Source organism: Nicotiana tabacum, chromosome 24, assembly GCF_000715075.1.
Source record: "Nicotiana tabacum cultivar K326 chromosome 24, ASM71507v2, whole genome shotgun sequence".
NCBI lineage: Eukaryota > Viridiplantae > Streptophyta > Magnoliopsida > Solanales > Solanaceae > Nicotiana > Nicotiana tabacum.
In genome coordinates, this window is record NC_134103.1 from 96,135,235 (window position 1) to 96,156,824 (window position 21,590).

The 21,590-nt window shown below is 37.4% G+C and overlaps 1 protein-coding gene and 1 pseudogene across 1 annotated transcript; both read right to left on the reverse strand.

The window, feature by feature from the left end:
- Nucleotides 1–9,284: 9,284 nt before the first annotated feature.
- Nucleotides 9,285–10,969, reverse strand: LOC107761509 (molybdate transporter 1-like). The gene has a single exon (XM_016579733.2). The coding sequence runs from the start codon at nt 10,933–10,935 to the stop codon at nt 9,538–9,540; it is 1,398 nt and encodes a 465-aa protein (XP_016435219.1). The 5' UTR covers nt 10,936–10,969; the 3' UTR covers nt 9,285–9,537.
- A 1,339-nt stretch (nt 10,970–12,308) lies between these two features.
- LOC107761510 (eukaryotic translation initiation factor 3 subunit A-like) lies at nt 12,309–20,999 on the reverse strand (annotated as a pseudogene).
- Nucleotides 21,000–21,590: the final 591 nt, after the last annotated feature.

A 21,590-nucleotide genomic window follows, 5' to 3' on the forward strand; every position in this document is an offset into this window, starting at 1 on the left:
TCCATGCCCTTGGAAATCCATCCCAAATATAATATCATTTGCGCTCATTGTGGGGGTACAAACTTCGGAGGGGCTCCTTCAGCCCAAGCGCTATAATAAGCCATTTAGGCCTATTACGGCTTGCAGTCTGATCCCATAACAATAAAGCCTATAAGGCATGTTGCGGCGTGCATCCTGATCCATATAATAATAAAGTATATAAAGTCAATATGGTTTGCTGCGGCGTGCAGCCCGATCCCAAAAATATCCTCACAATCAGACCCTCGACCTCACTCAGTCACCAATCTCTACAGTTTCTCGGGCTCACAATGTCATGAAACTAGCCCAAAATGATGATATGATGAATCAATAAATAGCAACAGAGACTGAGAGACGATATGAAATGAATGAACATGACTGAGTATGAAATTACAATTTAAACAAATAATTCAACAGCAATACGACCTCTGTGGGTCTCAATAATACCGGCATATAGCCTCAGCATAATTTTTAACATGATTCTCAGCTCAATTTCTCTAACACATGAAAGTACATGAAAAATGCCAAGATTATTTGACTACATAATTCCACGGAATCAATTACGTCACAGTTTCTACGATACACGCCTACACGCATGTCACCTAGCACGTGCGTCACCCCAAACAAATCATACAACATGTATTTTTGGGGTTTATACCCTCAGATCCAAGTTTAGAAATGTTACTTATCTCAAACCATGCAATTCTTTATTCCAATAAGCCTTTTCCTCGCGATTCGGCATCTGAAAGCCTCAAATCTAGTCACAAATAATTTGATACAGTCAACACGAGGTGTAGGAATCAATTCCATATAAAAATGCTAAATTTCACAATAAATTCGAAAAAGATAACAAAAAGTCAATAGTGGGACCCACATCTTGGAACCCGACAAAAATTACAAAATATGAACGCGCATTCAACTACGAGTCCAACCATACTAAATTTACCAAATTCCGACAACAACTAGACCTTCAAATCCTCAAATCTTATTTACAAATCTCTAAGCCCAAATTCCCGAGTTACACCTCAAAAACACGTAATCTAGTCGGAATATTCGATGATAATTTAATATTATTGACTAAGAATGATCACAAGTGACTTACCTCAAGATTTTCCATGAAATTTCTCTGAAAAATCGCCCCAAGCCGTGTTCTTTCGCCCAAAAATGTTGAAATGAGTTAAAAACTAAAACTGCTCAAAAAAAGACTAATCTCGTCGCTAAAAGTTCATTTCTTATCACTAAGAGTCCATTTTCGGTCACTAAAGGTCCGCACCAGAACCTGTTTGCACCAGTAATTTATTATTTCACTAAAAAGGCTCTAACTCCATCATACAAACTCGAAATTCGACGATTCTTGTTCCTATAAGTCACAAATAATAATACGAACCTAGTCGTTCAATCGAAACTCGATTTGGAGCTCATTTTCTTAATACGATACTAATTTTGCTTGTTAAATAATTAACTCATGTTTCGCACTAAAAACCCAATCGCAACTTGATGAAATTAGACCAAACATTCCAGATCATTCTTATATTTCATTATCAAACTCCCAAAAGTTTCAAAATCGAATTTCGATCTCTAGAACTAAAAATGGACCTTTGGATCATTACATGCGTATGCGCAAAACACCAAAACTCTTCCAAAAACTCTTCCAAAACTCATCTTAGCCCCATGGGACCCAAACCAAGTATACTAAACAGTCCTATAACATGACACAAACTTTTTCGATGCCTCAAATTGAATTAAACAACACTATAACATAAATCGCACCCCAATTCAAGTTTAATGAAAACTAACGAATTCCAAATTCTACATTCGATACCGAAACCTATCAAATCAAGTCCGATTGACCTCACATTTTACACAAAAGTCATGCATGACATAACGGACCTATCAAAAGTTCCAGAACTAGATTTCGACCCCAATATCAATAAAGTCAACTCTCGGTCAAACTTTCTAACTTTTCATTTCCAACTTTCGCCATTTCAAGCCAAAATCAACTACGGACTTCCAAATAAATATCCGGACATACTCCTAAGTCCAAAATCACCATACAGAGCTATTGGAACCATTAAAACTCCATCCGGAATCATTTGCATAAAAGTCAAACTTTAGTCAACTCTTTTTATTTAAGCTTCTAAACAAGGATTGTTCTTTCAATTTAATCCTAAATCATCCGAAAACCAAAGCTGACAATTCACACAAGTCATAATACACATTACGAAGCTGCTCAAGACTATAAATTTTTGAACGGGATGTAATTGCTCAAAATGACAAGTTGGGTCGTTACAACCCTACCCACCTACCCTCCGCCTCTGGGCGGTCGGACGGCTGGTGGAGTAGTTGATCCTGTAATCATAGGTTGTTGACCATGTTGCACTGCCTTGCCCTAAAGCCTGGGGCAGAACCTCCACACATGACTGAGATCCTCGCACTCGAAACAACCTCTCGGTACGGTGGGCTGGTGACCTGAAGTCTGACCCTGATGGCCTAAATACCCACTGGAGGAACCCTGAATAGCTGATGGGCAGTAGGAACTCTCTGGCATGGCGCTGAAATAAGGTCTCACTGGAGCACCCCGAGGAGGTGGCGGTGCTGGATATGTGGGCCTGCTAGATTGAGCCCTCACAAACTAGCCTCTACCCCAGTCGGGGTACCTCTAAACTCCCCAGAAAATTGTTTATCCCTCGTAGCTTGCTCCGCACTACGCTGATGTACACCCTCGATCCTCTGAGCTATCACTACAACTAGCTCGTAGAAAGTCCCATCTCAACCTCTCGGGCCATGGTGGCCCGAATGCAGTGTGCAAACCTGCAACAAACCTCTGCACTCTCTCTGCATCGGTGGGAATGATCATAAGTGCATGGCGAGATAACTTGGAGAACCTCGCCTTATAGTCGTTCACTAACATCTGAAGCTGTTGGAGCTGCTCGAACTGAAACCGTAATTGTTCCCTTTGAAAGGGTGGGATATACCTATCCAGAAAAATATGGGTGAACCGGTCCCAAGTCATGGGAGGTGAATCTGCTAGTCTGCCGAGGAGATATGACTGCCAACACCTAGGGGCCCTGCCCTCCAGTTGAAAAGTAGTAAAATCTACCACATGGGACTCCAATATCCTCATATTGTACATTCTGTCCCTGCACCGATCAATAAAGTCTTGGGGGTCCTCATGCCGCTCACTTTCGAAGACAGGGGGATGAATCCTAGTCCATCTGTCCAATAGATTTCTACGGATCGCCGGCTGTAGCTGGTCTGGGCTTAGGTATAGATGTTGTAACTGGCTGAGCTCTGCCCACGGGTAGTGTGTTCGGGGTCTGATATACGGCAGTTGCATGCCCTGGAGCCTGAGCGGTTGGGGTCTGTGCTCCCCCTCCCGCCTGAGATATGGCTGGGTCTGCTAGAAAAAAACAGCCTTGGTCATAGTATCCATGAACCGCAGCATACGGCCCATGACCTCCTGGAAACCTGGCGCGGACATGAAATCCGATGGGGCTGGCTCCGCTGCAGGCACTTCGTCCTGCTCCTCAATGATAGGATCCTCTGCTGGATCTGCTGGTGGAATAGTCGGAGCAACTCTAGGACGTCCTCGTCCTCTACCACGGGCTGGAGCCCTCCCTCGGACTCTGACTTGACCTCTAGCAACAGAGGGAGCAGCTCCTCCATGATCTGGAACATCCGTTGCGTGCGTTCTCACCATCTATGAGAGAATAAGAGAAAGATACTTAGTACCATATCGACTGCACGATAGGAGATGAAGAAAAAGTAGTTTTCTAATACCCTATAGCCTCTCGAAGATAAGTACGGACGTATCTGCACCGATCCGCAAGACTCTATTAGGCATGCTCATAACTTGTGAGACCTACATAAACCTAGTGCTCTGATACTATGTTGTCACGGCCCAATTCTCCTATAGTCCGTGATGGCGCCCAACTTTACCGCTAGGCAAGCCAACGGCGAATTAAACCCTGTTATTTCTCTTTTAATGAGTTTTTAAGTAATTAAATTCCATTAATTAAAAGGTTAAGAAGCAGCAAATTTTTAAACAAATAGACGAAAGCAGCTGAGTGAAATCATAACAATAGAATAATACAAAACTATATGCCTGCTAGTGTGTGTGCCAAGACCTGGTGTCACAAGCGTATGAGCACTAATAGACTATATAAAACTCTAGCTACTATAATAGACAGAAATAAATGCAAAGGAGAGACTCTAGGTGTTGCGGAACGGCTCAGAAAGCAGCTCACCACTAGGCCTTGGGATATCTGGAATGCGCGCCTGTAGGACCGCCAGATGCACCTGCCCCAGATCCTGCACGTTTAGTGCAGAAGTGTAGCGTGAGTACATAAACAACATGTACCCATTAAGTATCTAGTCTAACCTCGAAGAAGTAGTGACGAGGGGTAGTCGACTTCGACATTTACTAAAGGCTAACAATATGAATACAAAAATTCTAAATAAGCATGAGTTATGTAAATAATTATAATAACTCATTAACAAGCAGGAACAAACAATCCTTTCACATTTTAGTAAAACCCAAATAAATTCCCATCATTTAATAAGTGTAACCTCATAAGCCACAAAATAGTATCAAGTATGATTAGGCTCCGAGTATTATTAAGCACGATTTATGCCAAGGTCGCACGACCAGATCCAGAATAACGTGTACACTGCTGAGGGACGTGTGGCACGATCCATAGATGCATCTATCTACTACCGAGGTGTTCGGCCTGCTCCACAAAAAGAGAGGATACTTTATAAGTATTTGACTTAAACGTTATAACAAGGCTAATACACAATGTAATAAAATTTCCATTAACGGTCAAGTAATCCGCTAAATTATCGAGTAAGTGAAATTCGATCTTTTACAATTCCTCTAACAAGTTCTAATATAATTTAGGCACTTAAATTAATAAGTAGGGTACAAATATTATAAGTAATTCATGATTTGGGTCCTAAACTACCCGGACATAAGCATGAATAGTAGCTACGCACGGACTCTCGTCACCTCGTGCGTATGTAGCCCCCACAATTTGAAGCAAATATTAATTTAAATCATCTATGGGGCAAATTCCCTCTTACAAGGTTAGACAAGAGACTTACCTTGTCTTAAGGCTCACTTTCAGTTCACAATTCTATTCTAAAGCCTCAACTCGGTACCGAACAAATCCAAAACCAGTCAAATGTTATATAAATTAATCAATACATGTTCAAAAGTTCATATTCTAACTATTAGAGTGATTACCCAACCCCAATTGAAGGATTTCTAAAATTCATCCTCGGACCCACGTACCCGAATTTCGGAAATTTTCGAAGAAAGTTGTTACCCATAACCTCACAAACTCAAATATATAATTTTCACTCAATTCCATAACTATTTTCGTGGGTAAATCCCTTTTTTTTTAAACCTAGGGTTATTCATCTAAACCCCTAATTTTTATAATTTTACAAGTTAAAATCTACCCATAATCTATGTTTTAAACTCATATTGTATCAAAATAATTTACCTCAAAGTGCTAGGTGAAAACCTCTCCAAAAGCTCCAAAATCGCCCAATGAATGAAGGAAATGAGTCAAAAATGGTTCCCGACTTAAATGAACCCTTCTACCTAGCGGTATTTCCGCACTTGCGACCTCCGCTTTTGCATGACTGCTTCTGCGGTAAACTTTCCGCTTCTGCGGGACACGCTTGACCACTGGCCTATCGCACATGCGGCCAAGTCCCGCATCTGCAAACCCGCTTCTGTGGCTCAACTCGCGCATCTGCGACCATGGACAGGATGCCTCCCTCCGCATCTGCGGACAACTGACCCGCTTCTGCGAGTCCGCTTCTGCGACGCGAGGGTCGCTCCTTGGCTTTGGCCGCTCCTGCGATTGCTTCCATCGCACCTGTGCGCTCGCAGGTGCACACCGTGCTCCGCATCTACTATCCCTGGGCAACTTACACTGGGCCATTTTTGCGGCTGTTGGCTCGCTTCTGCGAGCTCGCACCTACGGCTGGCCCTCCACAGGTGCGATTGCACCAGAAGCTGGGTGATTCAGCTATGCACCCAAGGCTAAACGGCCTCCGCGCTTCGTCCGAATGGCATCCGAGGCCCCGTCCAAACATATCAACATGTTTGAAATCATAAAACGGACTTGCTCGCACCCTCGGAATGCGAAAAACAACATTAAAACGAAGAATCGCAACCCAAAACTAATAGGATCAACTTATGAACTTCAAATTCTTCCAACTTACTCTGAATGCGCCGATTCGTACTTAAACTACTCGGAATGACACCAAATTTTGCGTGCAAATGTTAAATCAACATACGAAACTATTCCCAGGTTCGGAATCCCAAACGAACCTCGATAACACCAAAACCTACTCCAAACCAAATTTAAAAAACTTTAAAACCTTCAAGGTGCCAATTATCTATATTAAGCGCCGAAACGCTCCCGGGTCATCCAAAGCCCGATCCGAACATATGCCCAAGTCCAAAATCATACGAACCTATTGGAACCGTCAAATTCCGGTTCCGGGGTCGTTTACTCAAAACGTTGACTCAAGTCAAACTTAGCCCTTTTTAGCCAACCTTAAGGAACCAAGTGTTCCGATTTCAACCCGAACCTTTCCAAATTGCGTGCTAACTATCCCCACAAGTCATAAAATAGTAAAAGCACATACGAGGAGTTTTATTTAGGAAAATGGGGATCTAGAAAGCAAAACGACCAGTCAGGTCATTACATATTCGTTCATTAATTTTTATGGGGAAGGATGTCTTTTGTACATGATCATTTAATCCAAAAACGAAAAATTATTATTATTATTATTACTATTATTATTATTATTATTATTATTATTATTATTATTATTATTGTTATTGTTATATATGTATTTATTTTTATTTAACACATAAAATATGACTTAAGGAAATTACTTTTTCAACGTTTCACTATTTTCAACCTTTGTATAGGTATGACGCTCATTTGTTGTCTTTACAATTTTGGTTGCGAACTTTCATAAAAAGTTTCAAACTGTCGATCCCAATCACACCGGGCGATTACATCGACTCTTCTACATGAATTCTAAGTTCTTTTTTTAACTTGGTATTAGGAGCATTCATGGTTCAACTTGGGTTAATTTTTATTCATTAAAAAATTAAATCAATTAAGTCTATTTTCAGATATTTGAACCAAATCAAACCAATCTTAAAGAAATTACATCAATTCGATTTTTGCTGATTTTTTTCCCAGTTTTAGGTTGTTTTAGGAAAAACAAATTAAAGGAAAAAAAAAAAGATATAGTCAGTAACAATAAAAACGTGTATATAGGAAATATCCGATGACTTATGCTCAATTGATTTTCGTTATACTGCAGAACATGTCAACGATAACAAAAAGCACATCCTGAAGATTTAACTTGCAAAATGCAATTGCTGGTATCGAGGCAGTATTCTCTCCCTCAAACCACATATTTGAATACTGTCAGATCTCTATCTATAACAGCATTCTTATATAACAGTTATTCACTTTAAAGTCAAGTTTTTCTTAGAACCGATTTTTTAAGTTATATTTTACCTTTCTATAACACCTTACCTATAATAACACCAACAGCCATATTTATACCAAAACGCTCTTTGTAAAATTATCTCTCTATATCAGTCATATAGAACCTTTAAGATTACTACTAATAATTCTAAAAATATGCACATACTATTTTCCGTTAAACAAAGTTTCTATCTTGCATAATATATAATATTTGAAGATTTGCACATGATATCTTTTTCATTGGACAAATTTCAAAAAATATTTAAATAAAAAATTTAATTGTTAAGCTCTTAGTTGTTTTCAAGGGAAAGCTATTGGATATCTTTTTGCTAAAAATTTGTTCGCCAATTCAAGCGTTATATTAGTAAAAGAATAGAATCTACGAAATAAGCTATAATTACAAAGTTCTTCCATCAATCTTGAAAGAATTTATTTTTCTAGGTAGCTTTAAAATGTTTGTCTTAGAGTTTAAATATGTATAGGTTTAGTTATGAATTTATTAATAATGTATTAGCTTTCTTCAATATTAAACTGGTGAAATATGCATATCTTTGAAATTTTAAATTTGAATAGTTTTCTTATCTTTTATATGTAACATTAAAAAAGCAAAACTAATTGATTTTTGGATAATTTTTATCTATAACAGCCAAAAAATATTTGAATATTAAATGTTGTTATAGGTGTATGACATCCATTCGCTATAAAAGTCAAAAAATATCAGAACAAACGAGACTGTTATAGAGAGGGTTGACTGTAATATAAATAACCAGATCAATTCCCCTCCATTTTTTGGTCTCTCTATTTCTCCAAGTTCCTACTTGGATGGAGACATTTGTCATGGTTAAAAATTAAAAAATGAGATTTAATTGACTAAATTAAAATCCTAACCATAATTAAAGTATTTAATTCCTTCTTTTATCCATACTGCCGCTAAAGGGGTCACTTATATGAATGACTAACTATGATCATAAAATTATCTACTGCCTTTTGTTTTCTATTTGGAGTACATTTGATGGTCAATTGACATGAGAAAGTGTGTTGTATGAATTAACCGCAATTTTTGTAAGAATTCTTTTTTGAGGACTTGACTCGGTTCCTTGTGTCATCCCTGTTGGTGGCTAATACCATACAGTTCCTTTAAATTTTTTATTTGACAAATATTATTTTGTACCGTTCTTTATTTTTTATTGTCAAAGGTTGGAATTTACTTCTAATATTTCTTATTTTTTTAATGAGAATGTATGTAGATTTTGTAGAAGTAAACTTGAAATTAACTCACGGAAATAAAACTACTGCAAGAAAGAGAGAAGGAATCATAGCTAATGTGTAGCTAGAATTCTGAGATTGCAAAAAATATTTGAGAATGGATAAAAGAAGAATTTAAATACTTTAATTATGGTTAAGACTTTATTTTAGTCAATTAAATCTCATCCACTAATTTTTAGTCATGCCAAGTGTCTCTAATCCAAATAGGAACATGGAAAAATTGAGAGATTAGGAAATGAAGGGAAATTAGTTAGTAAACCTATTCACTTTCATTTTCAATAATAGTGATGTTTATTTTGCCAGTCAAATATAACTATTCGACTATATTAGATTAATATTTTGTTATGGTACAATCGAATAACCAAAAAACCAAATCGACAAAAGAATGAATCGAAAGAGAAAAACCAAACCAAACTTATTTTAGTTCGAAATAGACTTCATTTTTTCCAAAACCAAAAAACAGAAAGCGAATAATGCAACACAAAATTGAATACAATTGAAAACATACCCTAAAAAAATAATATTTTGAGACGATGGTCTCAACTTCCAATCCAAGCATACACAAACTTATTTAGTTACAAGAACATGCACAACACAAACTTGCAAAGTTGCTATGGGTTTCTAATGTTTGCATTAATATAGGTTGTCAGTATCATACTTTTTGGGTGCGGTACTTTCCGGACCATACATGAATGCATGATACTTTGTGCACCGGGCTGCCCTGCTATGGATTTCTACTAAACCAAACTCCGGAACAAGAATGACCATCACCTATATTCCTCATCTTAAGAAATACATGAACCACAATCCCACACAAAAATCCCAATGCAGCACTTGAGCCAACCAATGAAACTGCTGTGCAAAGAAGCATAACAAAAGACTCTTCCTTAGAATTCATGTCTCTTGAACACATAGCTAGTTCAATTCCAGCAAACAACAAAAGAACACCTAATACCCCAACAGGAAATTGGGTTAAAACCTTAACCATTGAACTCCCTAAAACCAACCCCAAAACCAATTTAGCCACCCCAAGAAGTGCCACACACCCACCACTCCTACCACCAAATTTGTATTGCCCTGCTAGCCCTCCTGCACCATGACAACAAGGCATGGCACCAAACCAACACCCTATTAAGTTCATCAACCCGACCGTCACGGACACTGAGGTAGCCGTGATTTCCCTTTCGGGAAATAGATCTGTCGACAGTTTACAAACAGCTATAACAGAGTTTAATACAGATAAAGGGAGTTGAGGAATTGTACCCTTAATAAACCCTTGTTTCCAAGAATTTTTGGATATTTTCACAATTTCAATAGGTGATGGTCCAAATTTAAACCCTTTCACAGCTTTAGGTCCTCTTATAATAGCCAAAACAACACCTAATAAAAATATAAGAAAAGCTGAAGGAAGAGAAAAAATTATTTTCTTTAACCTTTTCCTCCTATTATCATTACCTGTTTCACAAATGATTTCATGGTTCTCATTTTGATCTTCACCAGCCCCATTCACAATTATAATAAAAATAGCACAAATTAAAGCCAATAACAATCCATCCAACCCTAGCCAATCCCTCTCCCCACTTGACTTTTTAGACTTTGCAAAATCTTGAACATTTTTAATGTACTTAACAGCAGTCATAGCAAATGACAGTCCTTGTGCTAGTTGAATTCCCCTAACCACAGAAATAGGAATTAGCCTATAAACAAGTTGCATTAATCCAGTAACACCTAAAAGGAATAAAATCCCAGCAGTGCAAATTCCAGCAGCCATTACTTCCGGTATGCCGAAATCAGGATTACTAATTGCAACAGCTGCAATAGATTTCATAGGCTGGACTGGCATTGGTACACCATAAATAGCACCAGTGACAAAATTGTAAACACCAGTAAAAATTAATGTTGTACCAAGATTTAAGTCACTGGCTAGTGTTAAAGCCAAGACTATAGGTATATACGTGCCTAAATCCCCCATTGCACCATTTAGTTCAGCCCATTTTGATCTGAAAATCAAATTCTCCTTCAACTTTCCCATGAAATTTGCTGGAGTGCTGGCTGTGGATTGTCGATCTATTGACATTTCGGGGGCTTGAAAATGAGGATTTTCTTGAAGTGTGGACTCCATAATGATGAATATCTTGATACGCTAACACATGTACATATATATACAACAAAAGAAGAGGGCAGCAGTTGACCTACAATAAATAAGCCAAGTAAGGCCAGTTTTTAGAGGTCGTTTGATACGGAACAAGTTATTTCGAGATTATAATAATGAGATTATAATACGGGGATTAAATAATAATACGATTATTTAGTAAATATACTTTTATTGGAAGATTTTTGGTTCATTGGAGTAAAAATGAGATATACGAAGTATAATATAAACATGTGTTTGGCTTATATTATATAAGTTTTGATAAATTTTTATTTTAAATTTTAACCTTGAATTGTTTAAAAAACTTAGGGGGGAAGACCTTAGAGAAGGGCATCTTTGTCATTTTAGTGTTTATCCCGCGATTAAGTACTACCGGGATTATTATTTAACCCTCAATGTAGGATGTAGGATAGAATAATACCGAATTGTGCACGCGGGATAGAATAATCCCGTATCTAATCTCTTATCCTACATACCAAATGACTCCTCAAAATCATAACTTAGTGGTCAATAAAGTGGGTGGAGAATCATAAGGTTCAGTTTCAAATTTCAGTGGAAACAAAAATACTTAGTTATTTCTGTCTATTTGTTTAAATCTTGATGGACAGAATTATCTGATAACGGATGTTGGTAGAAGGTAAATGGTACCTAATGAAAATATTCGACGTGCAAACAAGGCGTCAAAAATATATAAGAAATTAATGTCTAACTTAGGAGTATCAAACGTCGTTTCAAAGTGATGAGAGGCCATTATAAGATCCCAAAAGAATTAGAAGAACTGATGAGAGGTCGTTATGGAATGAAAGATATTTGCCGCTGAATGTGGAGAAGGCATTATTCTTGCTTGTAAGTAAAAAACTAACTTTTAGGAATTTTGTTTGATACCAAAGGAGAAACGCAACGAAAAAGAACAATTATTTTCTGTGATTATTTATGGTGACTTTCTAGGGTTTTGGCAGAGTCAACTCTAGAATTTAACAAACAAGAGATGCATGAGAAATATATGGTACAGATTCACGAGATTAAAGTTTTACTCAATGACAGTGTACAAATTATTTACACAAATAAATTACTTATAAAATAATAACACATAAATTTCAATAAAAAGCATGAATTAGTAATCTGATTAAAAATGATAAATAATAAGTTAAACAACCTCGGCATTTCCCAAGAGTATCTATGTTAACGACCCGTACAAACGGGAAAATGATACTATTCTCGACATTTTTCTTTTTTGGCCTTTAAATAGTAACGTCCAAATCTTATATTACCCAACAATATCCAGGTATTTAAGTTGACATGATTAGCTGAAATAAAAATCAAACAATAATTTATCGTACTAATGCGAAGGAAAGAGTAAAATCTTATTCATCATCAAATTCGCCGACCAAAAGGTTTAGTTCAAAACTTAAAGCTCTACAACGTCCACAAAATATCCTACTCAAGAAATGCTACTATTGAGCTTCGCTATACGAGAAAATCCCAGATACACGAGAAAGAAAATGCCACAAGAAAAATTTTCAACAACAAAAGGCCGAAATTGAATTTATGCAATAAATATCCTGACAATGCAACGTCTTGACTGAGGCCGCAAGTAATTCCCTGAAATTCAGCGCCTAGAGCCTGACCAACTGGTCCTTGAGCCACCACCAAATGAGGGCGCCTTTCGTTCATCACGCCATCTATCAGATGGCCGATCGTCAGGCCTGCTGCCACTGCCCCACCTGTCAGTTTCAGGAGATGACGTCTGGCCTGCCCCATCAATTTTCTCTCTTCTGAACCGGGGTACAAACTTCGCGGGAGCAGGTGCAGCAGCTGCTGCTGCGGGAGCACTTCCTCCAGCTTCCGCGGGACGACCTACAGTTGAAGGCTCAGCAGGCTTCGGTAACACAGACGTGGATTTCCGCAAGATCTCCTCTCTCTCCAGCCTTTTTTTCTCATCAAGTTCACGCCCACGTTGCCTTTGCTTTTCTGCAATCTCATCTAACTTGGCCTTCCGTTCAGCTTCCTCTCTCTTCCGCTCCTCGGCTTCTGCAAAATTCTCAAAATATGACATAGGATGCTAGATTGATTACGAATGACAACTCAAAACCACAACTCAAAAAGAAAAATAGAGAAGGGCGAGCTCGGGGAGAGGATAAAAAGAACTTGAGAGCACATTACAACCAGTATGCATAACCCCCAAAAAGGTCAGCTAACCACATAAATAAGCAATGTCAACAAAATGCTGCTGCTAAAAAGAGCAGCAGCCGAGGGATGAGCAGAAGCATAAACTTTTTGGTGAAACACACTTCAATAAAAGCCAAATTCAATGCAAAAAGTGCATCTTTAACCAGAAGGATACCTTCACGTTTCCGGGCTTCCTCTTCTTCCTGCAACCTCTTTTGTTGCTCTTCCTCGAATCGCAAATAGAATATCAACTTCCTCCTAGTCTCCCTATCCTGTTTCCTTGTCTGAATTATCTGGTTTATTCGTTCCTGTCTCTCCTGTTTCAACCTATTGAATTCAGCTTCCCTGCTACTAACAGCTCTTTCTTGGAATATTCTCTGCAAAATCAGGCCTATATCAGCTGATGTGTAAGGGCAGCATGAATTAAGTGCAAACTATGTCATAAAACCTTTTTGACAGAAACCATAAGCAAATTTTATTCCAAAGACCGTGGTTCAACAGAATTCAGTCACTTGAAAGCAAACTGTTAGGACTTACTTTGTACCTCTAGGCTACCTTTGGCAAAAGTAAATTGTAGCAATGTCCCTGTACTAAAATTTATTATCACAACTCATTGTAGAGGAACTCGGTTACCGGTTCAAATCATGTATGTATTTGGTACAGGTCCATGTAGCTTTTCTGCTAATTTTCGTGCGGCTTGAAGCGACGTTGTATAGGATTTTGAGCTTCCTAGGAAAAAGAACAAACTTCACTATGATCACCATACCACCTAGTTTTCTACAACTTTCTACCCTTCCCGTGGTAATTTAAGGAGGCCATTACACAGGAAATTTTATTAAAAGGAAAAATTCATTTCCTTTTCTATTAGGCATATAACCTAAAGCTTAAATAATCCTGTCCGAAGTTCAGAAGTTATGTAATTGATCCTGTACCAGTTCTGGTTAGACCTACCAAGTTGCATGAACTGTCAAAAGGCATTGCCCCTTTACAACCATAAGCTCAAAGGCTTTGTCCGAAGATACTATCACATAATGCAATCAACTCATGACATTGAGATAAACAGACCTTGTTTTCCAACATGCGGCCTAGCCTCCTCTTCTCTTCAAGGTCCCCAGCATGTCGTTGTCTGCTCAACTCAATCTCTTGCTGCAAGATTATTAGAAACCCAGATCTGTTAGTCATGAAAAATTGACCAAAAAGAAGATACAAAAAGAAAATCCAAAATTTTGTTCCTATTAAGTTTTTCAACCGAAAATGTGAAAGAATATGTTGTTATGGTGGTTGGGCAAAACACATGCTATACAGTTCTGCTTTTATGCATACCTGCTGTTCACGTTCATGAAGAGCCGCCTCTTCAGCTAAACGCCATTGAAATGCAGATTCAATAAGAGGCGCTGCTTCTTCTCTTCTCGCTCTCTCCATATAATCCATAGTTTTCGCAAACTTCAGTAATTTTTTTTCCATCTCTTGCCTCTCCCTGAGTTGCTCATTCAAGGCCAACTCCATGATAACCCGTTTAGTCATCTTTTCCTGCACATAGTTTACCAATGGTAAGATTTTCCATTTAGAAGTCTGCAAAACAACCAAAAAAGGTCCAAAGTTTATACGCACTCCATCTAAGACTGGTTTCTTCTTCCTCTTGCTGCGCTTTTCAGCTTCTTGCAGCAAAGCTTGGGCCTCTTCGAGTTCTCGTTCCTCTATTTCCTTGAGAATTCTTTGGGTCCTTCTTTGCTCTAACTCAGCAGCCATCCTTTTTTGTTCCGCCTCTTCAGTTATCTTTTGCATTTCTCGCCTCTTTGTTTCTTCAACTCGTTCCTTTTCAAGGAAATGTCAACAGAAGTTCATCAAACAAGAAAAAAATGATAACAAGTAACTCCAACACCCTCAAGAAGGGAATACCATTTCTAAGAGTAAACGCTCCTGCTCTTCTTTGCGTTTCTCAATTATGGACTTCCGTGCCAGGAGTCTCTTGTGCTCTTTCTCCACTATCTCCGCTAAATTAGAGAGGGCATCCCCAAGCTTGGCAGCTTTCTTCGCAGGGGGATAGATCATTAACCTTGCCTTGCTAAGGGATTCAGCAAAAAGTGACAAGTGATCCCGAAGTCCTTCAGCCTCAATACTCTGGAAACAAAAATATAAATGGACGAGTGACAAATCATTCTACTATTTCTATCTCCACACAAGGCAAATGAGAGGATAAAACAAATCAATCCCAAAACTAAAACATATAATCAGTTAAAACTGAAGCAAAGGAAAAGGACGTGTCTGGCCCTCCAGCCCCTAACCCTCCAAACTAAGCTGCTAGCATGCCAGTATGTCAAGGAAATTCACCAAGAATAGTATAAACAACTTCATTAAGATTACAGCAGTTCTAGTCCACAAGTATTTAGGAAAACACTTAGAAATGTTCTGCATCACTTGTTCATTTTATTAAACCGCAGAGGTCTAAGGCTAAATTTAACAGAGAACGAGAGGAAACTTCTCACTTGACACCATTCCCATGCCCCAAAATCCAGAACCAGCACAAAGCAGCTAAACTGCTAAAACTCTACATCAGCATTCGAACAACTCCTCAGAACTATCCCACACCATTCAGCCCACATTCTATCTACAAGCAAGATATGCATTTGTTTTATGCTAACTTGAGTGTTTGACACACCTAAAGAGGCCCACTAATTTACTGCGCAAAAACTTAAAGATGAAGCCCAGTAATTTGGTCCCCCTTTCTCCTCTGGGAATGCAAGATTTGTCATTCATGCGTAGCAAAACATGGAGGATGTAAAAATACCAGACAAGGTAGATAAAAAACAAGGAAAAAGCTTAGTAGATGTCAATCAGTGAACTAATCCAATGGTTTTTATATAATAAAGGAGAATAAATCACGTAGCTCAGCAAAGATAATTGATAAAGCGGACAGGATATCTCACAACCAACATAGGAGAACAGAAAAGAGGAACATCCAGTCACCTCCCAACGCCCAGGAAAAGAAAGGGTAGGAAAGAGGTTTAATTCCAGTTCAGCGGACATAATTGTACCTGTTTACCAAAGAAGACAGCATGTTTCATGTGATCAACTTTAACGGCAACAAAATTATGTCTAACAGCATCAACAGCGATCTTCTCAATAGCAGCAAAGTCAATGAATGGGATCATCTTAGACAGGTTACCAATCTGGATTGTCTGGTACACCTGAGATACCTGTAAACATAAAAAGAAGCAAAATAAGCACACTCAGAGTTAGTTAAATGTAAGACACAATGTCAAATAATAAAGGACTCTAAAGATAAATGTGATAACCTGCTGGAGCAACCTCAGAGTTGCAAGCTTTTCCAAGGCTGGAACATACTGGGACAGTTGCACTTCCGGAACCGAAGAGGCTGAAGATACCTTACCCCCAAGCTTCGAGATTTTGCTCAATAAGGGTTGTACTTTCAGTGCCAGATCCAAAGGAAGAAACTCATGTTCTAGCAGATGATAAAGATCTTTCACTTCTTGGGTGACACAGGTCATCACACCTTTGGACACCTATATAAGTGAAAAGAAATTAAGAAAAAACAACCAGAACTTCAAGACAACTAAAGAACTAAAAGATGGAAGATTAACCAAAGAGTAAGGCACGAGGTTCATCTCTATAAATACACCAGGATATTTAGTGCCCCGCGCCCCCAAAAAATTGAGCATTATCTTTTTATATTAAAATTCAAAAAGACACCTATATGCAAATATCTAAAGAATTCAGTTGGAGATTAGCTTACCAATTCTGAGAGAATTGATGACCGGGAAAGCTGAAAAGGATAAAACGGAAAGGAAACGGAGGTGAGAAATTGATAATTAAGACAAATGTTATAAAAGAAACCAACATCAATTTACCACTTCTCTATTTCTATAAAAAATAATCAATTTACTACTTCTGTATTTCTATCAAAATAAACAATTTACCGCTTCTCTGTTCTCTGTCTTGGGTTCAACATCAAAACCAATGAGATTGGCCACCCTCAAGCTCCTCTCCTTCTCATTTTCAAGCTCCAGATGGGATGCACCATATAGCTTATCGTAAGGAGACACAGACAGAGCAGCTAGAACAACAGATGATGCTATTAACTGCAAATCCTTCTGGCTTAAGTTCTTATTGAAACTCTTTTGAAGAGAGAAGAGTTTGAGCCATGCATAAGCATGATAAAGATGATTTGATGACATCCAGAATATTTCTGTTAACTTGCCATAGTACACAACCATCAACGATGGTTTAGGGGTTTTTTTTACCTTGCACATTAATCCATATACATCTTCAATCGAACGAAAGGCTTCCTGTGTAAAAGGCCAAATAAAGAGGTGACAAACAAATTCATGCACCTTAAAACAAGCTCAAAAAGACATTGCAAGTGTATAAAAATTTATACGCCTCTATAATAAGAATATGGATAATGATATCAGAGAAACTAATAGACACCTGCCAAAGTCCAAGTTCGGTTGCAACTTTCAGTTGCTCAATTCTTGTGTCCAGATACAACTGTAGGCTTTCTGGAGCAGACAGATCCGGACGGTCCCTCTGCTCTCTATACTTGTTAATATTTGCCAAGTGATTCCGGATGATTTCACAAAGCCGACGAAACTCTGTTGTACGTTTGTACTGCTTACAGAACTGAAAGGCACGGTGCGCCGTCATCTGAGCATATAAAAGAGAACTTAATTCAATTTAAATTGTTGCACCATCAAAATAATTCCAATTGGAACGAATATAGAAGCTTTTGTCAACACTCAATCACTGTGCAGAAAGCTCAAATGGCACGCAGGACAAACAGGCATCAAGTGTAAAATCTAAGTTGCAACAAGATGATCCTATCCTATGATTTTCAGCAAAAATAAAACACAGATTATACCAGAGAAAACAGCTATCTGATTAAACAAAGAACTTCGTTAGATAGCAGCCCATCAAATCAAGACAACACTAAATAAGTTAATCCAATAAGCAGTTTATGAATAAGGATTGTTTTTCTGACAAGCAAGTGAAATCATAAGGCCGACTACTGACTCAAAAGTAAACAAGAAAAAGAAAAAGGATAAACAACCCAGTGTTTTAAAAGGAAAAAGTGCACAAAAGCTACAAGGTACATGGGGTTGTTAGTGAAAAATCAAGAACCGAAGAAGTGCAGTGCATAGTTTAGAGAAAATTAATGATAAGATACATGAATTAAGTACTATTAATAATCAAATTGCAATTAAAACAGCTAATCTCAATATTCAATACACAATAGTGCAATATTGATCCAACTCTAGAGTTGAGATCCAAATAATTGATCACTTCGCATTTGGATCACTTTGCGCATTATTGTTTGAAGCACATACTTTTATTAAGTACCTCGCTTTGCATCGGTTTATCACTTTAAGCGACAAAGAGAGATGGTTTTCAATAACATTGAAACAACTTGCTCAGTAATTTACTATCTAAACAAGATACTGAAAAGTCAGGATACTCAAATCCCTCATTTGATGACATAAATACATGATCATCAATTACAAAGTGTGTGAGAGTCCAGGCAGAGGTTGACCCCCCAATCCTAGAAGAAAAGGAGAAAAACAAACAAACAAAGATAGGGAAAGGGGTACTTACAGCATACAGAGCCTCCAACCTTGAGTTGTTGCGTAAGATCTCTAGAACAGTTCTATATGTCTCCCACAAGAACTTAAACCAGGGTGTGACCAGTTCACAATCAGATCTATCTTTTCCTTTCTCCCCACTAACATAACTCAACATAAGATCTTCAGGTCTTTTATCAGCTTCCAAGTCTTCCACATCCAGAGCTTCTTCTAGGGCCTGTGCTTGATTGCGAGCCAGTTCAGCCCGCTCAGTGGCTAATTGCATGAAATGCTTTATCACCTCCTCCAATGAATTAATGTTCACTTGTTGACAGACAATACGATATTGAATCAGGCCATCCTTGGCAAACCTCCCCCTTCTCATGTCAACACATAACTCTACATACTTGAACATTATTCTCTCAAGTGTCTTTTGCCAAGCTCTATACCTCCTAGATGTAATCAGATCATGAAGTGCTTGTAGCGCTTCTTGCTTTTGCCCAACATTAATCAGCTCTGCAGCAGGATATTAAGCTCAGCAATGTCAAACTCCAAAGAGAATAAGTGAGGACTTTTGATTGACCAATAAAACCAATGTAGCAACTTTTTTTTATAAGGACCAACATAGCAACTTAAAGACATACGTTAGAGTTGCTGTTGGTTTCAAAAATTTCTGCTAGCAACTCTTTTAAATTTCAAAACTTTTTTTTTCTCAACATCTTCTGTCTGTGCCCCCCCCCCCCCCCCAAAACCCACACACAGAAAAAAAACTATTAGGGGAAAAGTTACATGCAATGTCATATCTTCAACTGACTAAGACAATTTGAGATAATATGTCATATATTGCACTCCATTTGAGTAGTTACATGCAATGTCATATCTTCAACTGACTAAGACAATTTTTAGTAACAAATTGACTAGAGTATATATATCAATATGACATCTGTTAAATGGAACTACCAAACCAGATAAAGACAGAAACAACTAACCTTCAGCTCGCTTCAAAGCATTCTCAGGTTTGGCAAAAGTCGCCATTGTGAAGATCTAGAAAACTAGACCTGAAGATGAGCAGTTAGATGAGAAAAAATATCAGACAAGTTCTTCCAACTAGCAAGAACAACATTATGACATTTAAATACTTGAATCACATGTCAAAAATTGCTACGACAAACTCTTTATCAATGAGCCAACGGAAAAGCAAGAACCTTATCGGCCTTTTTGCTAATAATAACAAATAGCACTTATTGTTTTGAAACATAAATGGTCTCTTTAAAATCTTTCCCTGGATGAAAAAACTGGTGCAACCATAAATTTTGCAAAAATTACAGAAAAATAAGAAGTTTATAACAGGATAAGTAATAATAAATTTCGAATTTCTCCATGTAGCAAACATATAGCAGCTATTTTCTTGTATTTTCAAATTTTGCAAACCGGAAAAGAAAATCAAGAACATAAACTTTCTGCTGTACAATATAATCTCAATTGTCATGCAAAATCCTCAGACAACTATCAAGATGAACAATATTCGACAATTGATCAACAATCAACTATGCCTCAATCCCATGCTAGTTGTGGTCGAACACTCTATATCAAACAAAACAACTATGCCTCATTCCCAAACTAGTTGTGGTCGAATATTCTATCTCAAACAACAACAACTACTACTACTATGACTCAATACAATGTTGCTCTATTTAAGCTCAACTCATACCAAATAAAAGTAAAAGTGATAATAAGTTAAATAAAGATAGTACTAGTAGTATTAATGAATAAATAAAGGGTTCTCTAAATCTCAAAGTAGTCCGACACTGAAAAAGATTATTCCTTGAAAGAATGATATCAAAAAACCGTAATGCCGTATGTATGTGCCATCAACACCTTGATTACAAAGAAAATTATGCCCACTCATAAACTAAGGTAAGAATTCAAATTCACATGTAAAAAGAATTCCGCAAAATAATCATAAAAAATACCCAAAATTACTGATCGCTGAATTCAAACCAAATCAAGAGTTCACTATGCTAAGACCTCCATTTATTAACAAAAGAAGACCAAAAAGAGGATGGAAAAAAATAGAATATTATAAGAAAGCAAGTAAAATAATGGAAGCAACTTTGTGATTACAAAAAAAAGAGAGAGAAAATAACAGAAACCTGGATTTCGATCTATTTGGCCGACCGCTACCTCTGTTTGCCCTAAAACCTGCGAAGAAGAAGCTAAAGGGATGAGATGTTGGGGTTTATTCCTTGATGACATCATTATATAAGGACCGGGTATAGTGTTTAATATATGCTAGCTCGGCGGTTCAATTAAACCGGTTCTAATCTTCTTAGTGAATACCAGCTTTACCCTAAGCTCGCTGGGAAACTATTGAACTTTATAGTAACTTTTTAATCGCTTTGATATGAGAAGAAGTGGAATTGTATCGATTTGTCTAATGGAGTCAACTATCTATCTAACAACCTCGTTTGTTCTAATATTTTTTTTATTTTCATAATAATTGGTTATTATATACATATAACAACATTTAACGTTTAAATATTTTTTTGGCTGTTATAGATAAAATTATTCAAATATCAATTATCTTTCCTTTTTTTATGTTACATATAAAAGATAAAAAAATTATTTAAATTTAAAAATTCAAAAGATATGCATATTTTACTAGTTAAATATTAAAGAAAGCTAATACATTATTAATAAATTTATAACAAAAAGTATAAAGATTTAAACTCTAAGGTGGACATTTTAAAGCTAACTTGAAAATAAAAAAAAATTCAAGATTGATGGAAGAACTTTCTAATTATAACTTTTTTAGTAGATTTCATTCTCTTACTAGCGATGTAACGCTTGAATTGGTGAAGATTTGTGTCCAAATTTTCA

Coding starts and splice junctions, on each gene's coding strand:
- LOC107761509 (XM_016579733.2), bottom strand. CDS start 10,935: ATGGAGTCCACACTTCAAGAAAATCCTCATTTTCAAGCCCCCGAAATG.